General features: G+C 41.1%; 1 protein-coding gene across 1 annotated transcript in view; it reads right to left on the bottom strand.

The window, feature by feature from the left end:
• LOC137426162 (rho GTPase-activating protein 6) overlaps nt 1-18,669 on the bottom strand; it is a 226,238-nt gene that overhangs the window by 13,473 nt on the left and 194,096 nt on the right. Inside the window, exons 10-12 of the mRNA XM_068114854.2 lie at nt 13,188-13,352; nt 9,570-9,658; nt 4,492-4,733 (exon numbers count right to left, since the gene is read on the bottom strand). Coding sequence (XP_067970955.1) covers nt 4,492-4,733; nt 9,570-9,658; nt 13,188-13,352 — 496 coding nt within the window. The remainder of the gene's footprint in view (nt 1-4,491; nt 4,734-9,569; nt 9,659-13,187; nt 13,353-18,669) is intronic.

Raw genomic sequence — 18,669 nt, 5'->3', positions numbered from 1 at the left:
ATCGCGACATCCCGGAGCATTTTACCTACTCAGATCTACTCTGCTCTACATATTGCTCTACCAAATTCATAACAGTATTGTTAGAGAAAATTGTGAGTTATTTGAAAAAAGTGCAAGGGTGCCAATATTTTTGGCCACGACTATGTATGCTATTAAATATTAAAATATCTGGTCCGATTACAATTATATCTCCATAAATAAAAATAACAACACAATATGACTTCCTAATTTACAAGCACTCATGTAATTTTTATTTTTATATGACCACTCATGTTCGATTAGGGAAGTTTATCATCATTAGTATTAAAGGTAAGTTTTATGATCTTAATAACTCTTGACAACAAATATTCTTTCAGGACGCACAAGATCTGCCAGCAACCCCCTTCTGGTGACAATTCCAAAATCAAGACTCTCTGTTCACCTTCACTCTTTCATTCCTCTTTTCTCACGCTTTTGGAACAAATTCCCACACTCTTTTCAATCCCTCTCCTCCCTCCAGGACTTCAAAACAGCTGTTCACCACCATCTCTTGTCTTCCCCCTTCCAAAACCATGATCTTTTCTACCTTCGTTAATACACCCCAAATCAACTTCCTTCAGATTCCTTCTTTCCCGAAATTCCTAGTGGTGTCCATCTTGTTTATCCCATGTACCCAACCCCAGCCTTCTCCCTTTCACAGATCTCCCGATGTCCCTGTTCCCTACTGTTGTTGTGCTTCCCTCTCTCTCCCCCTCTTGTCTCCCGCTCCCTTTATGACATGTTCCATGATGAGTCATTATACAAATGTTGTCGTTATACAAATGTTTCTAGCATGGTGTCCTCATTGTCAGTGTTCGAAGATTCCGAGGCAGGACTGCTTTCTGGCCCTCTTGTGAGCTATTACACGAGTCTCGACTTCCTGTACAAAAAAAAACTCAAAAAAATTAACGTTATTTTATGTTCTTCATACAGGAAAGTAAGCCTGGTGTTTGGCTTAATTGTTAAGATGGCTGGCTTAAAATCTTGAGTTCTTAGGGTCCCTGTCATGCCGTTAAATAAAACCAGGTGGGTCTACTCGGTCTGTCACCCTTTTGAGGTCGGCAAAATAAGTTCCAGCTCTGGGGAAAATGAGCCATTTGAGTTTCTTGCGTCAGTGGTGACCCATCCAGGGTTGTGCTCCCCCAGCTAATTAAACTGCCTCGGCAGCCATATGCACTTGATGGCACGAAAAACAACAACAGGCATTTTAAGGCCATTTTCCCTGCAAGAGCGGGGGTTAGCCTTGCGGTCCCCATGACAATCTTCTCCATTTTGCCCTATTTTCTGGATCTCCCCTTGTTAACCCCCTTGCCCACATTTCTTCTTCGACCATCTTTAGCCAAGTCTTTCTCGGTCGTCCCCGTCCTCTACTTCCTTCTACATTCATTTCCATCACTCTTCTCAACCAGTCACTTTCATCCTTCCTCAACACATGACGAAACCATCTCAAACTGTTTCTCTTCACAGCATCCATCACAGGCTCTATTCCCATCATCTTTCGCAATTCATCATTTGGCTTCCTCTCTCTCAACGATACTCCACACATCCACCGAACCATTCACATTTCCACCCTTTCCAGCCTTCGTTGCTGCTCTACGTTCATTACCCAAGTCTCGCTCCCATAAATCATAACACTTCTCACACATGCAGCATACACTTTTCCCTTCAGCTTCAACGACACTCCCCTCCTCGTCAGCACGCCACTCAGTTCCCGAAACTTCTTCCATGCACATCTCACTCCAGCAACCATTGCCGATTCTGATCCACCTTCTCCATTCAGCATGTCTCCAAGGTAACAAAATGTTTTCACACCTTCCAGCTTCACGCCGTCTCCAAGATCCAACTCAACATTTCCTCCATCTGCAGCTCCCTCTTTGCACACCTTACACTTGAATGTAGCTGCCACACTGGTTAATGACCCTCTCAGACCACTATATTTTTGATGAACCCACTCAGCGCACATTGTACATTGAATGGAGTTCACTCCGACACCCTTCCTGCACACAGCACACGGCCACTTCCCAGTTCTTTCCACCTCACCACATGCTTTACCACTTGCCATCACCTTCGTTTTTCCAACATTCACCTTCAGACCTTTTGTCTCCATACATTCCTAACACTTTTCCATATTCTCCTTCAGTCCATCCATACTTTCTGCAATCAACACCAGATCATCTGCATACACAACTCCCACGGTAAATCCTCCTTTACGTTCCGAGCCAGCACCTCCATCACAGCTACAAATAGTAGTGGACTTAGTACCGACCCCTGATGCACTCCCACCTTCACCTCAAACTCACCACTGTTCCCGTCCTTCGTCCTTACAGCTGTTCGTGCTCTTTTGTACATTGCCATCACTACTCTGTTCAACCATTCCTCCACTCCTAACTTCCTCAATGCCCATGTCACTACTTCACGTGGAACCCTATCGAATGCTTTCTCCAGATCAACAAACCCAAGAAACAACTTCTTCCTCTTCTCCATGTACTTCTCCTGCAACTGCCTCACAATAAAAAGCGCGTCTGTCGTTCCTCTTCCTGGCATAAATCCAAACTGCATTTCGTCGATCTTCACTTTCTTCCTTATCCTGCTCTCCAACACCCTTTCCAATACCTTCATTCCATGCTACAATTACTTTATCGCTCGATACGAGCCACAGTCCAGAGGGTCACCTTTCCCCTTGTATAGAGGGACGAGGGTACTCAGTTCCCAATCCACTGGAATGCGGCCTTCTTTCACCAGATTACAGATCTCTGTCATTCTCTTCACACCCCAACTTCCTGCTGCCTTCACCATATCTCCCACAACTCCCATCGGCCCTCCCGCTTTTCTACTCTTCATTGCTTTTATCGCTTCCTCAACTTCCTGCTCGGTTATCTTCTCTTGTCGGCACGAAAGGAATCGTTATTTTTGTAATCATGCTTCACTTCGAACGGAATCATGCACTGTGACTTTTAGAAGCAAAGTCGATGTCAGGTTTGAGCCACCCTTGTGATTTGTGTGGGTGGGGGGTGTAGGAGTGGTAGTAGTGAGTAGGAGGGGGTTTAGTGGAGGGTGGACAAGATTAATAAAGAACATAATCAGTTCCAGAGTAGACCCAGATACCATTCATCTCCTGAGGAAGATATTGCTGCTCGAGCAGATTATTCAGCATTGGATTACATTCGGGATTTGCCATTGCTTTTCCAGAAAGGGCAAGATTTGAACCAGCAATTGTCATTGACAATATAAAATCTCAGCCAGTTGATCCACCAGTTGGTCATCAAAGATAATCAAGTAATATAAACAACCATGCAACCAGCACGCTTAATAAACACAAATACACTCATTATATGCCCATTACATCGTCTGCCCACCCAGAGCTTGTCGGCCTATGTGGTGATAGCAGGATGAAGTGGCCATTTCCACATACATTGTACATATGTGACCCTTAGTCGCAATACATTGATGTATCTATATTACTAGTACTAATAAAATCAGTGATTCCACATGCCATCTTAGAGAGGAGAGGCACAGAGCTTGGATTGCGCAAATGCGTTTGCCTGAAATTTTCTCCTGCTCCACCCCATTTTCTTGAGTAAAAGGGTGGAGCTCACATCTATCAAGCAAGCAATCAAACTCGGTTTTATATATATTGCAATCAAACTCGTTTGGAACTAAGGTAGGAGACGTGCTTCTGGACATCAATAGGAGAGTAAGTGGTTGGGCCACAGTTTGTTGGAGGTGCCTTCCCTATATAACCCCACCTTTCCTCTCTATTAATTTCCTAGATCCAGCCATGACCAGCAAGACAACATTTTTTGCATTCGAACCATGGTCTTCAATAAATGGCATGCCAATTATTTAAATATTTTGACAGATATGCTAAGGAACCATTATGCCAAAACTAGCCTTCGGCAATACCTTTTAAACCTTTATACCATTCATCGTATGACAATTTTTTATTCCATAGTATCTAATGATAATGTAATACAGGATGGCCTAGAGGTATGCACACTCACCTCTAAGCTGTCTAGCCTGGGTTCGAATCCCGACCCACCTATAAACTGTGGTTCGGTGTTTCACAGGCAGGGCGATTCATCAATGTGTGTGCCGTACCTCAGATGGACGTTAAACCGTGGGTCCCGTCTGCCAGCATGGGTTGGTGGACGTTAAAGATCCCATGGTGTCCTTCGCAAAGAGTAGGCGAGTATCGCCAGCACCGTGGCCAAAATTCCAAATTCCTGCCCTGCCCAGGCGAATGTCAGTCCTGCCCAGGCCATATCGTGAAAAACTTGGGCCAAGCTTCTCTGGCCAACCCCACAAAGTGATATAATAGTGGCCAGTAAAGAGCAACAACTAATTATAATATAATGACATAGTATTATCTAATGATAATTCATATTACCCAATGGCAATCTTTCAGAGCATGACAATCAAACTAACACAAAAAAACAACAGGTATTAAAAAGATGAAATATTGATATGTCATACCTGGTTGGCTTTGTGCATGGCAAAGCCTACTGGAGGCCGCATTCCTCCTGTGTTCTCCCAAAATTGGTGAGTTATTGTCATACGGAGAGTTCTCTCCATCGCTCACTTGTTCACTTGTCCTCTCTCCCTCTTCTCCAGGTGGAGAGTCATCAGAAGGACAAACGGCACCATTTTTGCTCAAGAAACGAGGTGCATCAACTGAGTCTTCCCATTCTGTATCCAGCTCACCATCGGTTTGAGATCTAAAACAGGATGGCATTGGTGGATGCAGAAAAAGGAGGATAAAGTAAGACTACAGAAAAAAATTCTGCAACTTCAGCCTAAACAGCAGTTAGCAACAACAGGCAGCTCTAATGTGAGTTGTTATAGGCATAGGGTCTGTTAATATTGTCGCGTCGCCAGGGTTAAGATCCCTGGGTAACGGATGGCCAACCGAGCTTTAACTCCAAGGCGTATACCCCCAAAATATGGCAGTGTTATCTCTTTAGCATGCATGGGGGAGGGAAACCAAGGTCCTTACCTGCATGGACAAACGCGACAGGGGTTTATCCAAACCCACGGACAAATAAACGTACAAGACAGGCACGACAAAGAAATGCAATAAATAAGGGTTTAATGAAAATAATGCAGGCAACAAAGAAATGAACGCATGGAAAACTAAAATTCCTAAATGAAGGACCCTCCTTTCGGACCCATATACAGACACAGGGAGAAATCAATAAAATAAAATGTGGTGTGGTGCGTTGGCCGGTACTCAGCTCTGGTCTCCTCAAACAGCCCTCGAACCTTGATGGTCATCGACTGGGCCCCAGGCCCTGCGTGGGAAAATGCCTGATGGCGCAAAGTCACGCTGCAGCCAGCCAGTCCGCTTGAGGCAGCCGAAATCCCTCCTCCTCCGATGGCCCAGGGAGATAGAGAACAATGGCGTGACCGCTTGCACCAAAGGCCCAATGAGAGAGAGAACAATGGCGTGACCGCTTGCACCAAACCAGCACGATAGAGAGAAAGTATGTGTCCGCTTCCACCAACGCCAGAGCAGCGAGAGAGCAAAATGACGGACGCTCTGCCTTTTGTTTTCCCATTCAAGAAAATTCCCTCTGACGTCACACTCGCTCCAATAACCGAGCACCGTCGAATCGTCCCTGCCAATCGTCCTTCGGGGCGTGGCCTCACGGCCATTCTTGGCGCACATTGAGAAGATTCGGCTGGTCGAGGTTTTAGTGTCTGGGTACTGTCGGCGATTATGTTATTACCCTGCGCTCGCGAAGCGAAAGGCAGGTTTAAGCATTTGGGTCCGTCCGTACGTCGTACGTACGTGCGTGTCTGCATTTTAAAAATTCATTTTCTCGGCAACCATGGGTCCGATTGACATGAAATTTTCACCATAGGAGGGAATCCTCCTGTATAATATTACTGAATATTATGACATCACAGGTCACGTGGTACGGGTGCCATCTTGGAAAAAAACAAAAAAATTTGCACCTCTATATCTCAAAAACCGCTGCACAGAAATAATTGAGACAGGTCTCATTGCAAAGAACTCTCCATGAGGAATAATACATGTGAATGATGATGTCATAGGTGCCGCCGTTATGACGTCATAATTCGACAGGTAGAAAACGTTTTCCGATCAGGATGAAATTTCTTGAGCATCTTCTCGGTATAAATAGATGCAGAAATAAAATTATAATGACGTCGTATGTCACGTGGTTCGGACGCCATATTGTTTTGAATGAAAAACAACTAAAATCCAATTTTCTCGTAAACGACTGAACAGATCGAGGCCAATCTTTGCAAGCAGAATTGCATACCCATGTCGAACAAAAAGGTTAGTGAGCATGACGTCATGCATCACATGGTTTCGGAGTTATGACGTTTTTAAGCATAAACGTTTAAAACCTAGCTCCTCCCCCATTTTTGATCCTATCGAGGGGAATCTTCACACATGTGTTCAGCATATCAGTCTACTAAAATGTCCTTTTGGAATTTGCGATAGGTCACGTGGTTTGGCAGATATGAATAATTAAACGAATTTTTTTTCCATAACTCTTGAACCGCTTCATTGATCGACGTGAAACTTTATATTATAGTAGAGGTAATGAAGTGTAACACGTGTGCAAAATTTCAAGATGATTGGATGTACGGTATGGAAGCTAGAAGTTGCTATTGCATGAAGAAGAAGAGTCTTCTAGTGTGGGCATGGAAATAATTATCACACTGCACATCACGAGCAGACCAAGTACGGAGCGACCTCACGGGGTCATTTTGATCTCAAATACAATTCTGATTTCAGATTTGTCAATCGCTGAGGTATATAAATACATGACCAAAATAGATTTGGTGAAATTCCGACGTTTTTTAATGGAAATATAACATTTGTGTCTGCATTTCAGTAAAGTAAAGTGTGTGCCATGTCAGCATTTAAAAAATTTAAACGTGGCTCATTGTGAAGAACTCCATATGGGGAATAGGTGTTGTTAACGATGACGTCATTGGTGCCATAATTATGATGTCATCATTCGACAGGGACAACGCTTAGTCTGATTAGTTTGAAATTTATTGAGCATGATCTATGCAACAATTATTTAGAGAATATAAATTTATGATGTCATCGCTCACGTGGTCTGGCAGCCATATTGGATAAAAAAAAGAAACGTTCAAAAAGAGAAGAGTTGGCTCACGCCAAGTTGACTGCGCACGGTACGTATTCTATGAATACCATCTAGTTTTAATTATGTGCCGATTGCATGGCTGGCCGGGTAAATGTCATAAGAACAAAGGGAAAAATCACAATGGCATTTAAACACTAGGAATTCATCCTTATGCCTTATCTAATTAGTATAGCTCCACCTCTCGCATGAAGACACAAACGCTTACATGGACATTCGGCCCTGACTTGGATACATCGAGGTGGCTTCACGGCATACGGTGCACGCTAAACCTATACAATTCTATCTGGACTAAGGTATTTCATTACCTACCCCCACACACGTTGGGGGAATTTGTCATTGGAGATTCTGTTTACCAAAATGTAACCATAAGCACAATCTTGGTTTCTGGGCCGAGTCGAGTCTTCCTTCCTTCCTTAGGGCCTTTCTGGGCCGAGCACCATATGCAATCATGAATCTGAGTCATCCTATTGCACAGTAACTTTGAACATCAAATGTTGATCCTCAAATAAAGCAACAAAGATGTTACTTGAACTTCGCCGTTCTCTCCACTTGCTGACCGCATAGCTAGTCTTCTTATCCGTTGTTGATACAATCCTTAAGGATGACTCACTGATGACCACTCATTCCATTTGGGCAGATTGTTGAGATCATTATGCAATGTATGATGTGACATTGTTCCACGATGATTTCACAATAGATTTTTCATCGTGATCAAATAATATTTGGTTAATACTCATATTATAAGTGAATTTTTATCTTTATTTCAATTGTATGATGGCCCAAGAAGGGTATTTGTTTTGTACAAAGACTTGTAGTTCATCAGTTATAGTAGTGACTCTGGCCATGTTAATCCTGATATTCCAACTAAATGAGGAAATGTAAGAACCAGCTTGTACTAATATACCTACATTCTGTAAATACAGCGCATTGAATGAAGTAGCACGTTGTGCGTATTCCCAGAACTGTTCTCGTGGGTATCGTTATATTCCACTTCCATTGTAAACAAAAGCAATTGTGTAGTAACTTGTGAAGCTCTTTTTTGTACATTTTAGTAAATGTTATTCCAAAATTTGCTTCACATAAAAGTAAACGCAGAAGATGGTGAACTTGTATTTTGTAACGCACACTTTGAGCTTGTAATTCTTGCCATGCTTTGCAATGGTGTTCACACTTCACATATACAGTGTTTACAAATGAAGTCATAAAACTGCACATTATGATTGAACAAAACAAATACAGACTGTATATCCATTATGGGGTATACACTTTGCCAAATTTGAATTTAATATTGTTTCATTTAAGTGAGAGGCATCTTGGAGCGTTTTTGGGGTTTGTCTCTGACTGTTCAACCCCTTGCGAGTGGAATTTTGCCATAAACTTTTGAAAAAAAAGTGAATATTCAGAATTATTTAAATTCAAGCTTCGACGTGCTGGCTGGGGTCGTGTTAACTGTTAACAGGGGGGTCTATGGGGGGATTCTCAATATTGTATTCTCAATAATTCTCAATAATAATAAGAGGGGATTCTCAATAATTCTCAATAACAGTACATGGATTCTCAGCCAAAATCAAAATCCCTGCACTAATCTACAGGCCACTACATCAGTGACATAGCTGTGCCTCCAGAAAGCCAGCAGCCCGGTAGTGCATAGGCATAATGATGATGATGGAGTGAAAGCTTAACTGTACATTGCACATATGTGGACATCAAGTATACTACGTAACACGTCAAATCACACAGAATTGTTATCTTGTTCATTACTTTCGCATCGCAGACAGGTTGGTGGCCTCTCTGTATTCTACAGCCTCCTTTTTGGGATTGCACCCTCTGCCTTCTATTGGCTCTGTCTCTCCCTGGTTCTGTAGGGAGCACATAGTCTCCCAGTAACCCTCTCCGCCTTGTTAAACTCCAAAACCATGGCTCTGTGCTTACCTCCACTCATTTGTTCCTATTTTCGTTTGCTGGTGGAACTAACTCCACAGTCTGTTCAGTCCCATTGCTTCAAGACCGCTGTTCCCCATTCCCCATCCATACATTCATGATCTCTCGTACCGTAAGTTACCCCATTCTCAAGCACTTCCTTTTTCCAGGTTACTGTGATTTTTACCCCCTCTCCCTCACTTCTTTTCGTTTGTCAGTTGTCAGTTTTTGTTTCCTTTACTGTTTCATCCCCACTTTCCTCTTCCTCTTCTTCTTGTGTTTCATTCAACTCGTGTGCAGCTTGTTCACCCCCATGTGTTCTCTTCCCCCCTCCCCTTGATCTCACTGTCCCTTCTACTCTGCTGTTGGTGTTTTCCCCCCTTCCATTTTCGTCCATTCCATTCTTCTCTAGCTCTTCCATAATCCCCTCGACCTGATACAATTATGCCCTAAACAAAAAAGGTGATGAAGAACGAGAATTAGTACCTGAGTCTGCGTCTTAGCAGAAATTCCACGACGTCAGCATCAGTTTCCATGAGCCTGAGCAGAACACCATGTTGGAGTTCAGGTGATACCTGATTAAAAAAAAAAATCAACAAAATCAACCTCAACATCAGTGAAGTGAATTTAAAAAGAAAAAGAAAAGCTAACACCTCGAGATAAGCCATACAAAATCACGAACACATATGAAACTAGAATGGCACTCGGTAGAGCGCATACCTCCACCAGGCTGAACAGTTTATTTTTGCATCCCACTGATCGGCTGGATCTGTATTCGGACCTGAACAAAAATCGAATCTGCTTGTTCTGGTCACCTAACCAACTCGTCCACCAAGTTTAGTCATAACTCGTCCATAACGTTTTTAAATATCATGTTATTTATTGCTTTTTGCTGGATTTCTCAATGGTGAAGAATCACTTAATAAATTAAATGATTATCGTATTCAAATCCATATTCAGATCTTCACCAAAATCGAATCGATTCGTCCTCGTCTCACACACAACCTCTCCACCAAGTTTCGTCCAAATCCGTCCATAACCTTTTGAGATATCCTGCCATATATCGTTTTGGCCCATCTCTCAATGGTGAAGAATCACCTTAAAAATTCTCTGATCCACAACTTTTTGAGATATCTTGTTCATAGACAAACAAACAGACAAACAAGAAGACGTCATGCGGAGCATGATACTTGCAAAATCCGCCCCCCCCCCCAAAGTTTTCCATTGATACAGCAACTTGACCATTTCATGAAGATTAAAATTTACGATCTTGATCAAAGCTCGGGTCAACAGGATGAAAAGTGACGATTTTTCATCTGAAAAATGATGATTTTAGAAGTTTGACCTTGAGTTGACCTTTGACTTTTTGACCTCATAAATAGTTGCCGGTGGAACCAACTCCACAGTCTGTTCAGTCCCATTGCTTCAAGACCGCTGTTCCCCACTACTGCAGGCCATTCCCCATCCATACATTCCGACGTTTTTTGTTGGTTTCCCAATTCAGTGAGGCAATACACAAATGCTCTTCTATGTACAAGTCAATGGGATGAAAAGTGATGATTTTTATGATGAAAATTTATAATTTTGGAAGTTTGACCTGCAGTTGACCTTGGAACTTTTGACCTCAAAAATAGTTGGTTTCCCAATTCAGTGAGGCAATATACAAATGCTGTTCAATTTTCAAGTCAATCGGATGAGAATTGACGGTTTTTCAGATGAAAAGTGATGATTTTGGAAGTTTGACCTTGAGTTGACCTTTGACCTATTGACCTCAAAAAAATAGTATGTTTCCCAATTTAGTGACTCGATATGCAAATGCTGTTCAATTTTCACGTCAATCGGTTGAGAATTGATGGCTTTATAGATGAAAATTGATGACTTTTAAATTTGACCTTGAGTTGACCTTTGACCTTTTGATCTCAAAAATAGTTCATTTCGCAATTTATTGACTCAATATACAAATGTTATTCAATTTTCAAGTCAATCGGATTTAAAATGCCGATTTTAGAAATTGGACCTCCAGATTACCTTTGACCTTTGACCTCAAAATCAATAGGCTTCTCAATTGGGACGACCTAGACAACTTGGTGAGGTTTCGTGACGACGGGTTTAGAATTGTGACCTGTAGGCCGGTGACAAACAGACAAACAAACATGAAAAATCACCCATAGAGCGACACTTGGCAAAACAGAACAAAGTGGAATGGCACTCAGTAGAGCATCCTTTTAACCTCAAAAATAGTTGTAGGCTGATATGAAAATCCTATTCAAATTTCAAGTCAATCGGATGAAAATTGAAGCTTTTAGAAATTAGAAAAAAGCGGTTGACCTTGGGCCTATGTTGACATTTTGGCCTATGGTGATCTCAAAAAATAGTTGGTGCTTGAATTCAGTTTGCTGATATGTAAATCCCATTCAAATTTCAAGTGAATCGGATGAAAATTGAGGATTTTAGAAATTTGAAAAAAGGGGTTGACCTTTGGCTTATGTTGACCTTTTGGCCGAAGCTAATCTCAAAAATAGTTGGTGGTTGAATTCAGTAAGCCGATATGTAAATCCTATTGAAATTTCAAGTAAATCAGATGAAAATTGAGGATTTTAGAAATTTGAAAAAGGGGTTGACCTTTGGCCTATGTTGACCTTTTGGCCGAAGCTAATCTCAAAAATAGTTGGTGGTTGAATTCAGTTAGCCGATATGTAAATCCTCTTCAAATTTCAAGTCAATCGGATGAAAATTGAGGATTTTAGAAATTTGAAAAAAGGGGTTGACCTTTGGCCTATGTTGACCTTTTGGCCTAAGCTAATCTCAAAAATAGTTGGTAGTTGAATTCAGTAAGCCGATATGTAAATCCTATTAAAATTTCAAGTCAATCGGATGAAAATTGAGGATTTTAGAAATTTGAAATGGTTGTTGACCTTTGGCCTTTGTTGACCTTTTGGCCTATGCTGATCTCAAAAATAGTTGGTGGTTGAATTCAATTCGCCGACATGTATATCCTATTCAAATTTCAAGTCAATCGGATGAAAACTGAGGATTTTAGAAATTTGAAAAAAGTGGTTGACCTTTGGCCTATGTTTACCTTTTGGCTTATGCTGATCTCAAAAATAGTTGGTGGTTGAATTCAGTTGGCCGATATGTATATCCTATTCAAATTTCAAGTCAATCGGATGAAAATTGAGGATTTTAGAAATTTGATAAAAGTGGTTGACCTTTGGCCTATGTTGACCTTTTGGCCTACGCTGATCTCAAAAATAGTTGGTGGTTGAATTCAGTTAGCCGATATGTATATCCTATTCAAATTTCAAGTCAATCGGATGAAAATTGAGGATTTTAGAAATTTGATAAAAGTGGTTGACCTTTGGCCTATGTTGACCTTTTGGCCTACGCTGATCTCAAAAATAGTTGGTGGTTGAATTCAGTTTGCCGATATGTATATCCTATTCAAAGTTCTAGTCAATCGGATGAAATTGAGGATTTTAGAAATTTGAAAAAGGTGGTTGGCCTTTGGCCTATGTTGACCTTTTGACCTTTTGACCCCAAAATATATATAGTATTTTGTCGGACCACGAACTTTAACATTGGGTAAAGTTTCGTGAAGATCGGGTTAAAATTGTGACCTGTAGGCAAGTATAAGTAAGCGGACAGACTAGCAAACACACAAACACACAAACCGGAGTGATCAACATACTTGCAAATTTATTATTATTTTTGCCAAGTAACAAATAAACAGACAGACAGACAGAACCACAAACGCAACCGACCAATATACTTGAAAAATCTTCGATTTTGCAAGTAACAAACAGACAGACAGGGGTGAAAACAACCTCCATCCACCTTCAGTGGTGGAGGTAACAAGTTGATTATCTGTAGATACAAATGTAATCATGCTAATTACTGAGCAAAACACAAACAGTCATTTAAATACCATGTGATGCACATAGTAAGGTTTACTGCAATATGATATACATAGCGAAATAGTGACCAACATGGCCGTCATAGAAGGACACTCAGAGTAGTATTCCATAAAAAGACCGCAGGCTTCGCCACTAAATTAAGTTCAAATTAACGAGTTACTTGATTTGGTGCCAGATTTGTGTTAATCACCTGAAAAAGAAGATCCTGGGATTGGATTAAAGATCGTATGACGTTGATGGTGCTTGTGCTGTTCTGAGCGATGGACGGACCCTGCTGAGAACCTCTTCCGCTCCACACCAATGTTGGTCCCAAAACCGTAGCCAGGTTGAGCTCAGTCATGCGGTTACCATGGATCTGGAAACATTGGAAACATACGGCTTCAGTGATTTACTGAATTACCAAGAGGGATAATGTTGGGTTATCTAGCTATCTAGTTACGTCAATTCGTGGTTGACTTCTGGTAACATTCATGATCAGATTTCTCCAAACGTCACAATCCTACGCTGCTTCCTGAAGCTCTGGCGGAGACAGCTTGGTTGTAGTCTTTACTCCATCAATCCAGGATATACAAGGTTTGCCTTTTCCTCTTCTTCCCAAAAACATACCCAGCATGGTTGACTTTCGTTTTCTGCACCATGATGTGTCCAAAGTATAACAGTTTCTGTTTTAGTATCAGCGCTTCTAATGTACATATAATGACCTAATTTATTCAAGCACAGATTTGTTGTTCTTGAAGTTCATGGAATTTTTAACATTCTTCTTCAAAACTACATTTCAAACCTGTCGATCTTTTTCTTTCTTTTTCCCTGTCCATAACTCACATCCATACATTGCAACAGGAAGTACCAGAGCATTCACCAGCCTCCTCTTGGTTTGAATTATTACATCTTTGGCTTCCCAGATTGTTGTTGTTTCCCCCATGCTAAATGTCGATTAATTTCTCCTCCACATTTTCCACTCAATTCAATCTTAGAACCCAGGAAGATGAAACTTTCACGATGTCCACATGATCGTCTCCCAATCTGAACACATCGATTTTCTTAGTTGACAAGATTTTCGTCTTTTTAGGTTGAAATGAAGACCAGATTTTTCACTTTCCTTCTGCAATGTCTGCAGCAGTTTCATCAAGTCCTCTTTACCTTCTACCAACAGAGTGGTATCGTCAGCATACCTTAGGTTGTTCATACATCAATGCATCATCCTCAGTACCTGACTCCAGCCTCAATGTCATCAAAGTTTGACTTCGTCATGATGTTCTCCTTATACAGATTGAACAAGGGGAGAGAATACACCCCTGTCTGACCCTTTTCCAATGCCAAACCATTCTGTCTCTCCATATTCTGTTCTCACTGTAACTTGTTTCATGTACAGGCCTATCAGACATATCAGGTGCTCCGACATCTTCATTTCTCTCAACATAATCCACATCAATTCGTGATCAACTCAAGCTTTGCTATAATCGTTCAAACAGAGATAAACCTTCCTTTGATAATCCCTTGCTTTTTTCCATGATCCACCTCAGATTTGAGATTTCATCTCTCGTACCTCTTACTATTCTGAAACCTGCTTTCTCAACAGGCATTTCTCGTTTAATTAAATATTATATTCTGTGTTGAAGGATCTGTAGTTAGCATGTTGTTAGCATGTGAAATCAAGGCAATGGTTTGGTTATTTGAACATTCTCTTGCATCCCTTTTCTTTGGCAATGTTACGTAGGCTGACTGATTCCACCTGTTAGGTCGAACAATCCCGCTTCAGATCTGTGAACAGACAGATGTTAAAATTTAGATTTCCTCCTCCCCAACTACCTTAAAGAGTTATATTGGAATTGTATCAGCACTTGGTGCTTTTCCAATTCTAGCTCTTTCAAAGCTCTTCGTACCTCGCATTCGATCACTATTGGTTCTTGCTCATATTCTCTTTCTTCAAAAGTTGCCATCATATTGCTATAATGCTTGTATACAGTTTTGGTATTGTCCTTCCATCTTTCTTTCACTGCGCTCTTTCTTCTGTCAGATATTTTCCTGTTCTACTCTTGAGGACCGCATTCCGAGACCTAAACCTTCCTGTGATCCCTCTGATCTTTTAAAAAATATCTTATTTTTCCCACTCTGTTGTCGCTTTCCATCTATATGCAGGCCTCTTTGAAATAGTTATTTTTGTCTTTTCTAGGTTGTATAAGTAAAAGTCAAATCTGTGCTTGAAGTCGGTATAAGTGGCTTAATTAAGAACCAAAAAGGGGGAAATAATGCAACGAAAGGAAGTTGGTGAGTGGATTATAAAAGGTTTGGAGCAATCAAAAGAAATGTGCTAGCAGCTATCTTGGAGATCTCGCGAGATCTTGGAGACGGCGGCAGGGATTTTCGAAGCTCCACACGGTCTCCACGTTTTTCGAAGTTAAGTCTGTTCACAATTGTATTTTGTCGAAACTGTATTTATCTTTCGGTGTGTGAAGTTATTGTGTGCAACTTTGGTTGTTTCTCGGTGTTTATCTTTCATAAATTGATCGTCTGTTTGCCGTGTCGCGAGCAAGGCCTTGTACAGTGTGCACTGTACAACCTTGAGGCTTTGTTTTTCTCTCAGTGGTCCGTCGTTTGTGATCCAATAACTTTCGTTCTCTGTATTCCCAGTCTTTTCACCCATAGCCTACCTACTTCCTTGTGTAAATCTCAACTCAAAAAAAAACAACAAAAACTCAAATGTTGTGTTTGTGTCCTTCCCCCTCTCTCCCCATCTTGTCTACCGCTCCCTATGTTATATGTTTTATGTGTCGGTTTGTCTTTCTGTGTGATTAATGTTCGCTCTTTCACGAGCCTCGATCTTGTATACAAAAAAAAAAAAAAAAAAAAATAAAAAAAAAAATAAAAAAAAATAATAATAATAATGAATAACAAGGGGTAAAAAATCAGAAAAATCTTCAGAGACGACACAGTCGTGGGCCAAAACCACTGCAGAATGCAGGGAGAAATGGGTTGGACCAACTCCAGCCTGAAATTCTTCCTGTGAATATTCGTTCTTCCTTTTCACCCACTAATCAAAGTTTCTAGATTTGTAAACTTTGGCATAATATGAAGCTTCTCATGACACATCAAATGCATTGTGGTCTATGCCTATCCATGCTGCTCCATTTGCACCCAAACATTCTGCTGGCCGTTCAGGGTCCTTTGCCCAGCTTTGCTTTTCCCAGATTTTCTCGACCTGAGAGACAGCTTTACTTTCATTGGTTTAGTCACTGCCTTGACCACCAGCCCACTTGAATGCATTCCCACTATCATGCCCTTCATGGTGTTACGTAGATCTTTCGGCTTACACTTACGAGAATAGTTTCATCGCAGCAGGTCATCTTCACACACAGCTACCTTATAATGAGAAAACCACAGGGCCTATTGCAATTTACAGACACCATAACAGGATTGGATTCTGTATTTCTTTTTTCTCCGGTAATCACATTTTTAAATCGCAGAAATAGTCCAACAGTGATGTGTTTCTTTACCAATGATCGGTATAATCTATAAATAAATTTAAAAAACAACCACCTTTCGAGGCCATTTTTCCCCGCAGAGCAGGGGTTGGCCTTTTTTGGCCTTTTCCCCTTTTTGAAGCAATGTTTTATGGCTGGATGCCCTTCCTGCCACCAACCCTGTGAGTCGCCTCTTGCGACACACAGGGAATTACGAGTGAACTGGTACTCAATTTGCCGAACTCGGAGGTTGACAGGATGCGTCAACCCCCTGGCATTAATTCAGCGATCGACCGGGATTTCGAACCCAGGATCCCAAGCCGGCACCCTAACCGCTAAGCCAAACACCAGGCTTTTATTTTTATATATATATATATATATATATATATATATATATATATATATATATATATACAGACTTGGCATTTAATATGGAATATTTTTTTGTGGGGGTGAACTTACTTTTCAAAATGTCTTAGAACCAAAAGTTCATTGGAATTATGTTGAAATTATTCTAGATTTTGTTAATGTGACCTTTAAAAGAAACAAAAACCACATTTGACATTTCGAAACAAATAAACTGATCCTTGAAAGTGATGTAAACTGATATCGAACTCAATTCATGGACAGTACTGTGTTAAACTTCTGTACGTTTTCCAGAAGTATCTCTTTATTTTGCACATTAGCCAAATTTTTTTTAACAAAAACAAAAGTTAAATTACGACTGGGATTACGGACAGTAAAATTACAGTTCAGTACTTCGTGTAACCACCAGGAGCATTCAGGAGAGCACGTACACGTTGAGGCATGCTGTTCACGAGATTTGCCAAGGTTTGGACAGGAATCGCTTACCATGCAGTGACAAGAAAGTGTTGGATCATGCGAGCACGATGAGGCCGTGCATTGTCATCTTGGAAGACAAAGTTTCCTCGAAAGGCTGCATGAGCAAATGGAAGCAATGTTTCTTCCAGAATGGCCCTGTACTTGAACTGGTTCAGGTTTCCATTCAGAACAACCAGGTCAGTTTTGCCCCCTGCATGAAAAGCAGCCCAAACGGTCACCCCACCACCTCCAGCTTAGAATCTTGGCACGATACAATCTTTGTTGTAGGCTTCATGCACTTGTCTGTGCACTCGGACACGGTCATCTTGACGATAGACCAGAAATCTAGACTCGTCACTGAAGATTACGTGATTCCAGTGTCCTGGATGCCATTGACGGTGCTCTCTGGCCCACTGCAATCGGAGCTGGGGGTGTTGTCTGGTCAGGCGTGGCTTTCTCAGGGGACGCCTGGCACGATAGCCTGCTTGAACCAGTCGTTGGTTGACTAGCCTTCTGGATACAGGCACATTTGTCAGTTGCTGCCACTCAGCCCTAAGCCAATTAGCTGACTTGGTACGGCCATTGCGGACTAACCGGTGCAGCTGGCGATCATCCCTCCTTGTGGTTCTGTGGGGACGTCCTTGCCTCGGTATTGGTGTAGGGACACCCCTCTGGGCATTTCGTTTCAGGATCTTTGACACCTGACCTTGAGTGATGCCATACTGCCGAGCAATAGCATGCTGTTTCATGCCGTAATTTCGTAAAGCCACCACTCCATGACAAACAGCATTGTCGAGTTGACGGACCATCTCCAGAGGAAGCGGCAATAACTTTTGTAGACGTGCAGCAGTTGATTTCCACTAATACAGAACGCAACAACCCTTGTATACCCGACTGTGAAGCCAATCATCAAATGCACCTGTCCTTACATTTTGCCACGCCACCTGTGATATAATCCTGTTGTTGACCTCTTGCTGCGACAGACAATCAGTGACATGGTTCTTTAACAAATAAATCACCAACGTGTAAAAGAAACTCACCAGATTGATATCCTGAGTTAAGCAAGTAAACCCAAGTCAAGAAAAAAATTAATCCATATTAAATGCGAAGTCTGTATATATATATATATATATATATATATATATATATATATATATATATATATATATATATATATATATATATATATGTATGTATATATATATATATATATATATATATATATATATATATATATATATATATATATATATATATATATATATATAAATAAAGCGCGGTATTACGCGCGCTGCTTGTGAGCAAGGAGGAAGCGGACAACGCCGTAATTTGTAAGAGTCTTTATTCAAGAGCTCACTGTAATACTGAGCTGCTCAGGGCTGCGCGCCC

The sequence above is a fragment of the Myxine glutinosa genome, chromosome 1 (assembly GCF_964187855.1).
Source record: "Myxine glutinosa chromosome 1, kmMyxGlut1.1, whole genome shotgun sequence".
NCBI lineage: Eukaryota > Metazoa > Chordata > Myxini > Myxiniformes > Myxinidae > Myxine > Myxine glutinosa.
This window is presented reverse-complemented; position numbering and strand designations above follow the sequence as displayed.